Genomic DNA, 7,856 nt, shown 5'->3' with positions numbered 1-7,856 from the left:
CTAGTTTTGCATCTGTGTCTGGGAGAACGAGCGCAGCTCCACCATGAAGCAGTGTGTGGCATTGATGATGGCTTTCCTGTGTGTCCACGGGGCCCCTGTGGACGTGTTGGCCCCTGGATCCTGCCAAGATGCTGTAGCGAGCGGTGCTGCCGCTGAAGCTATGAACAAAATCAATCTGGACCGCACCGAGGGCTACGTCTTCAGCCTGGATCGCCTCAGCAGTGTCCATCACATGACGCATGTGAGTCATTTTCAGGTTCTTGTGTTCATATGGATACTTATTTTTTTACATTCCAAGTCAACAGACAGTATTAAAAGAGTAATGATTTAAATTTAATTAAAAGTCATTTAATCTCAACCAACTACTTTTTAGGGATCCTAATGTCCTATTGATTATGTCTATCTAAAGGGATGCAATGGCTTCACATTTTACATATAACACATTTTTACCAATCTTTACTAATGTGTTTTTTTTTTTTTTTAGGGTGAAACAGGGATTGTCTTTTATTTGACACTTGATGTTTTGGAGACCAATTGTCATGTCCTCAGCAAGAAAAACTGGAGAAACTGTGAAATCCGAAACCCTGAAGAGTACCCAGTATGGTTTGGTAATCGATAAAAAACTAACATAAGTTGTTAATGATGTTTTGTTCTGCATTTTAACAGCCTTTTCAACCGACAGGTCTATGGACAGTGCAAGGCAGTTATGTACATGAACAGAGTTCACAGAGTCGCCCGCCTGTACAAATATAGCTGTACCGTGAGGCCAGGTAATAACCAAACACCAGGGTTTTATCATCAGTGTTGGGGGTGACGCGTTACAAGTAACTTGAGCTACGTAATCAGATTACTCTTAAAATAACGCATTACTTTTAAATTTAAACCAAACTGCTTTTTCAAATAAGTAATGGAAGTTACTTAGTTTTCCCATTTATTGACTGAAAGCTCTCCTGTCCTCATGTTGAGAGTAATCGTGAGTAAGTGCAGAGGCGTTGTATGTGAACATGGATTGTAGATCTAGACTAAATGTGAACATGCATTTACTCATCTCATTTGCACACAAAAAAAAAAAAATCAGTTTTCCTCAAAATGGAAAAAAAAATCTGTGAAATGCAAAATCAGAATACTACTCAAACCTCCAATAATTAAATGTGTTAAATAAAACAAATACTTGTGTGTATTTAATCTTACTTTATTGACCAATGTACTGGTTGCTGACTTTCAATGATTCAGTGAAACCATAAGTATAATTACTTTTGAATTTTTGTTTTTATTGGGGAAGTGTTAAAGTTTATTCTTCTGCAATCCAGAATAGCACATTTCCATTTCCCTCAGCCTTATAATTTCAAATTTGGTGTGAAACGGCCTTTATATTTGCTCAAAATTTGTTGTAAAAAAAAAACAAGCTCAGCCCAGGTGAGAAAAAGTAACACAAGAGTAACGTAATACATTACTTTTCTTAAAAAGTAACTAACGAAATTATTGTAATGCATTATTTTTCAAAGTAACTTTCCCCAGCACGGTTTATCCTCATATGCTGACAGAAGGCAAATGCAGTAACATGACTCTCCCTCGGCAGTGCCCGCCTCCAAAATCAGGGAACGCTGCCCAGATTGCCCTGTCCAGCTGCCTCAGGACCACGAAGAAGCCTTGAAGACCGTGAAGATGGGCATGGAGAAATACAATAAAGAGAGTGCGCTGGCCAACTACTTCGTGCCTCTGAACATTACAAAAGTGTCCTCATCGGTAAGTAAGTGAGCAAGTTACTCATCATGAGAAAAAAATGAGGAAGAACACTTTTTTTGTACAGAAAGCTTCATCAAATTGTATGCGGATATGATGTTTGTATATGATATACGATGTGATTCGTCTTTATAGCTTCACTTCGGAAGATTCTACACTGTGGAGTTCACCATCCAAGAGACGGCCTGCTCTTCCAAAACCGATGTAGCTGATTTCTCCAAATGTGAGGTCATGGCATGTGAGTTTGCGGTAAGTTACCAGACTTATCTGTGGGAGATGCATAGAAATACAGTCATCGTATGCTCTGCTTGTCTTAGCTTTTTAAAAGGAATGTTTATCACATATGGTCCTGATCTTTCACTGTGTAGCACAAAGGATTCTGCAAAGCGTCTCACTCTGTCCCAGCCATGGGCGAGGAGCACTTCAGTGTTCAGTGTGAGATCTTCGAACCAGAGGTAAAAGATTACCCATTTTCAGAAGCATTTGAGTGTGTTTGTGATCAAAACAAACCACTTCTCTTAAAGGGCTAATTCACCACTTGCAAGATGGGCTTTCAATAAAACTTTGAAACTTAAAAATCAGCCAAGTTACTCTTTAATACTGTGTTAGATTTTATTCAGATTTTCATTTACTGTTGTTTTTAGGCGGCTGAAGAGCAGAAGAAAAAGCACTTGATCGGAGGTGAACTGGATCACAGTCACAGCAACACAACAGGCTCATCTTCAGGACACGACCATGAGCATGACCAAACCAAACCCCACACACACAAACACGACCACGAACACACTCACTCTCACGGCGAGGGCCACGCACACAGCCACTCTCACGACCACGAGCATGTTCACGCCCATCACGCCAAGGCCCATGAGCACGCTCAGGGCGAGTGGGAGCACCACCACCACCAGTACGCTCACAAGAAGGAGGAGACCCATGAGCACGACCACGAGCTGGTCCTGGACCACGAGCACAAACACAGACACCTCCATGAGCACGAGCACCACCACCACCACCACCACGAACATGCGCATCAAACCCCAGTGAGGCGTCCTGAAGGGATGGTCATTGTCCTCCCTCCTGTGGACAAGCCCATGACCCTTCCAGCGTTCCCTGAGAGCCCTGCTGCAGGACCTCCACAGGCCTCCACCCTCCCGTTCCTCCCCGACCCCCAGATCCCAGGACAGAGGGAACCCAGCATCCAGGCCTTCCCCAGCACCAGGTCCCCCGAGTGCCCTGCTCCCTCCACCATCGAGAACGGGATCCTCAAGCAGGTCGTCAGTGAGGATCCGCTCTTTAAAACCACTGTCTAGAGACCTTTGGATATTTAATGTACAGTGTCATAAATACTGCAAGAGGTACTATTATGCTTTGTGCAATAAAGCATGTTTTGGCAGTCATTGATGCTTGTGTGATTAGCTTTCTTTTTAAATGTACAGCAGTCATCTTCATCAAGGTATGGCAACATTGAGCAAATCCAGTGGTGGTAATAATACTTCATTACAGTACTTAAGTTTTTTGTTGAGAATCTGTACTTTACTTGAGTTTTTATTTCTTTCAATTTTTACTTTTACTCCACTACATTTCCTAAATAAAATGTAAACGTTTACTCCGATAAATTTCCCCCGAAAAATATTCGTACTTACTACAGTTACTTCTTAAATTTACTTGTTAACTTAAATACTTTTATTCTAGTGTGGCTTTCAGGTATTTGAGCAAATCTAACCCGCTGAGATCAGAGAAAATCAAGTCCTCAGCCTTTTGTCACAAGTTAAGTTTTTTTATGTGCTGCAGGTTAATTTCATAAACCCTTTTGCATTTACCTTTATTTCCCTCATATTATTCATCCTCTCTTCCCGCAACTGTAACAAATCCATCCCTCGCGCGTCAAAATGACCCGAAGCCCTAAAATTATTTTAAAAAAATGTCCAGAAAGCATTTATCATTTCATTGTGATAATATTTTTCTATTTTTAATGTATTTAAAAAAATAAAAATATTTACCTTTAAATTAAGTCAAGTCACCTTCATTTATATAGTGCTTTTAACTATGTAGATTGTTTCAAAGCAGCTTTACAGTGATAATAGAAAATTAAAGTAACATAGATTGTTTAGGCTTTCAGCAGCTCTAGAATAAAGTTATTATCCAGCTAAAGTTAGTTTTGATTGACAGAAAACCTTTAATGCGCTTAAATTACTAGATTTGATCAATAATGCATATATTTTAAGCACATTCTTCACATTCTTTTGTCTTAATTTCAAAATAACTCATCATTTTATGCATAACCCTTTTAATTCAGCTCAAAATATCTCACATTAGGTGTCTCTGCTGACCTCTTATGGAAAAAAATAATATAACATGATATTTCATGACTCTTGCCATTAGATGGGGCACTATAAGCGCTATATGGCGCAAATGGGCTGTTCCGCTAGGTCCTAAAGACAGTTTTTTCCTTCAGTTTATTTCTTAAAGCTGCAGTCCGTAGCTTTTTGGGGTTAAAAATTATCCAAAATAAATTTGAGAAAATACATAACCAGCCAGTGTTTAAAACTCTCCGCTTGCCTTAGCTCGATTCAAAACGGTAAGCTTGTAATAATGTTTTTAATTCCAGTGGTACTGGTGGATTTCCACTGGAAATTCGAGCATGTGTTTGCGTCATTACGTCACATCTGTACACACACATCTGTACTACACACACATCTGTACACATAAAGAAGAGTCTCGGCTAGTAGGCTATATTGCGTGTGAGGATGTTGGAGGTGGAGATTTATAGCCTTTTCTCACAACACTTATCAAAAACTTATCAAAGGTTCAAACGACAATCACCAGTGACAACAGATTCACCCGCTGTAAAATGCAAAAGACTTCGTTCGGACTTCGGAGTGGCTAACTTACAGAAAAAAAGAGACTGCAACCGGACCCATGCGAAAACAAGGATACATATCTGAAGGACATTACATGTAGTCACACAATGCTGACGTTGTTAACATTAACAATTTGAGAACAAAGTATAATTTACACGGTTTTGTGTGATATCATAAGCAATTGTTAGATTTAATCAGCGCGATTTACTGCAATGTCAGAACCAGAACAAAAGTGGATGTTTCTTACTAGTTCAGATGACATTTTCCGGTGAAAATTATTATGTTGGTCATACTTCCAAAAAGAATAATCTGTGATTGTGACAGTATCCACACCGGCGCGGTGACTGACAGCCTCACAGTCTCCTCAAACGCTCGGTGTTCATCAGCGCTGTGCCGTGTCGAGGTACAACTCACGTAAAGTTGATAATTCCGCGAATAACTGCAATTGCAGATTTCGAACAGAGATGGCGACAAAGAGAAAAAACTGCAGACTGCAGCTTTAAGTATTGCTTTAACAATCCATTGTTTCTGCTAGAATGAATACATGATGTTAGCTAACTGCACGATTTATTACCTCAGACCTGTACATTTCTGCCATAAGGACATTACTTTGACTCAGTCACTTCTGAACAGATTGCTCTTAATTTTAGAAACATAAATTTTGTGTAAAGCTGCTTTAAAACTATATGTATTTTGAAAAGTGCTATATAAATAAATGTGAGAAAATGTAAGAATGTAATGTACCATGGCAGATCAGAAAACTGCGTACAAACATCTGTAAAGGAGGATCTGGAATGGTTTTTGATGGAAATTGGGCAACTGATGGACTTTGTTGATAAAGAAGCAACTCAAGTCACTGCAATTGCCCAATTCTGCCCATTCTAATAGATGACATTCATAGGTAGGTCTATCGAAGCTTTGGATGCCTTCTTTCAAGCAAAGGAGCTGCACTTTTATACAAACACCTTACACACCTAATCACTTCTTGCCAGAAAAATGGGAACATGGCAAGCAGAAAAGTTATGGGCTGACAGCAACAATGAGAGCGCAGATGATTGGAATCAAGACCCTGAATCCTTTTAAGCTCTGATCTGAAGGTGAGAGCAGGAATTATATCCTGACAAAGGACACATCAAGCTCCAGTACAGAACACATGGCCATGTAGTCGCTCAGATGGCACTGCTTCAGTTTCTTGTTCACTTTCTTTCATCTGAGATACAATAGCAGTCAGACAAGTCAACTAATATTGCTACACAGCTGAATCCCCAGTTAAACAAACTCTGCTCCGAGAACATTTGGTCCCACTCTACAGAGATTTAAAGTAACTCTGAATCCGTGTTAAAGTTAATGAGATAATAAAATGATTAATTAAGTGATTATTGAGCATTAGTGATGAACACCTGCTGGTAACAAGCAGAATCAATGAAGGAAAGAGAAACACAAGAACTACAACTGACTTCCAGCTTCAGCCTTAGATGAAATCAGAGATTTAATGTCTTCTTTTATCTTCAGCTGAAGATCTCAGCAGAGGATTAAACAACTCCACAAACAGCATTACCAGCTTTACTTATTACTAACCAGATTGACTTTATTTCAGTCATACAGCTATAGAAGTTATTATTGAGAATTAACAAAGGTTTAGGTGTTGATGTTTTATTGAAATATTTGGTGATCAGTGTTTCCTTTATTTGAGCAGTTTGACTCTTGGCCTTTGATGTGAGTTTGTGGTCTTTGTAACAGTGTTTACCAAAACACGCAATTTGTTGTAAAGAAAGCTGGAAAAAAAGATGATCAGGTGATATAGTTTTCAGCATCATAGAGTAAGTCACTATTCTTATACCTGACCAAAAGTGGTTATTTGTTATTAAAGGGGACATATTATGCCCCTTTCACAAGATGTAGTATAAATCTATGGTGTCCCCAGAATGTTTCTGTGAAGTTTCAGCTCAAAATACCCCCAGATCATTAATTATAGCTTGTCAATTTGCCCCTTTTTGGGTGTGACCAAAATTGTTTTTGTGTGTGTCCCTTTAAATGCAAATGAGCTGCTGCTCCGCCTCCGTTCAGAAGAGGCCGATCCTTTACACAAGCACAAACGCGAATTTCAGTTAAATCTCATAAATAACCACTAGCGAGAACAGCCTTACAGAGAGACTCAGGAAGAGGTTAACCTTAGATGCAACTGGACGTTTCTGAATGGTTAGTGGATACATTTATGTGGTTGATGTGGTTACATTAATTCATCTCACTTGCATGTACTGTCATATTTAACTTTTGGTAACACTTTACTTGAAGGGGTGTGCATAAGACATGACATGACATATGTCATGAATATGAAGTAGGGTTTATGCATGTTTATGACAACTGTCATTAAGTGTCTTTCGCTCAATAATGACATTCTGAATGCAAATATGACATTGTTTAAGATATCTTTGTTATGACAACTTGACATTAAATTAAATTAAACTGTCATGTGGTTGGTTTTGACACTGGCTGTCATGAGGCCATTATAACTGTGTCATGAATATTTTTCGTGACCTCAACTACAGTGGTACAAATTGAATTTGTCATTAAAAAGTTATAATGGCTTCATGACAGCCAATGTCAAAACCAACTACCTGACAGTTTAATGTAATGTTAACCCATAGAGCTAAGTGGTTTCTTAAGTTTGATAATTAATATGCTAGGTCATGTTTATCCATCCATCCAATCCATCCATCCAATCCATCCATCCATCCATCCATCCAATCCATCCAATCCATCCATCTATCCATCCAATCCATCCATCCATCCATCCATCCATCCATCCTTCCATCCATCCAATCCATCCATCCATCCATCCATCCATCCATCCATCCATCCATCCAATCCATCCATTCAATCCATCCATCCATCCATTCAATCCATCCATCCATCCCATCCATCCATCCATTCAATCCATCCATCCATCCCATCCATCCATCCATCCATTCAATCCATCCATCCATCCAATCCATCCATCCATCCATCCAATCCATCCATCCATCCATCCATCCAATCCATCCAATCCATCCATCCATCCAATCCATCCATCCATCCATCCATCCATACATCCAATCCATCCATCCATCCAATCCATCCATCCATCCATTCCATTCCATCTCATCCATCCATCCATCCAAATCCATCCATCCATCCATCCATCCATCCATCCATCCATCCATTCCATTCCATCTCATCCATCCATCCATCCAAATCCATCCATCCATCCATCCA

The 7,856-nt window shown here is 39.5% G+C and overlaps 1 protein-coding gene across 1 annotated transcript; it reads left to right on the top strand.

Annotated features, from left to right (window-relative positions):
• fetub (fetuin B) lies at positions 1–3,137 on the top strand. Its single transcript, XM_056239995.1, has 7 exons — positions 1–241; positions 485–598; positions 683–770; positions 1,580–1,746; positions 1,879–1,992; positions 2,112–2,198; positions 2,388–3,137. The coding sequence occupies exons 1-7, from the start codon at positions 44–46 to the stop codon at positions 3,048–3,050; spliced, it is 1,431 nt and encodes a 476-aa protein (XP_056095970.1). The 5' UTR covers positions 1–43; the 3' UTR covers positions 3,051–3,137.
• The last annotated feature ends 4,719 nt before the right edge of the window (positions 3,138–7,856 follow it).

The sequence above is a fragment of the Rhinichthys klamathensis genome, unplaced genomic scaffold (assembly GCF_029890125.1).
Source record: "Rhinichthys klamathensis goyatoka isolate OS25496 unplaced genomic scaffold, OSU_Roscu_1.1 h1tg000578l_1, whole genome shotgun sequence".
Lineage (NCBI taxonomy): Eukaryota > Metazoa > Chordata > Actinopteri > Cypriniformes > Leuciscidae > Rhinichthys > Rhinichthys klamathensis.
Note: the sequence above shows the minus strand (reverse complement) of the source record. Positions and strands in the feature narration are given on the sequence as shown.

Excerpts from the sequence above, each read along its gene's own strand:
- fetub (XM_056239995.1), top strand. The coding sequence starts at position 44 with ATGAAGCAGTGTGTGGCATTGATGATGGCTTTCCTGTGTGTCCACGGG. Across the intron at positions 242-484 it reads GTGTCCATCACATGACGCAT|GGTGAAACAGGGATTGTCTT; the intron begins GTGAGTCATTTT and ends TTTTTTTTTTAG. Across the intron at positions 771-1,579 it reads TAGCTGTACCGTGAGGCCAG|TGCCCGCCTCCAAAATCAGG; the intron begins GTAATAACCAAA and ends CTCCCTCGGCAG.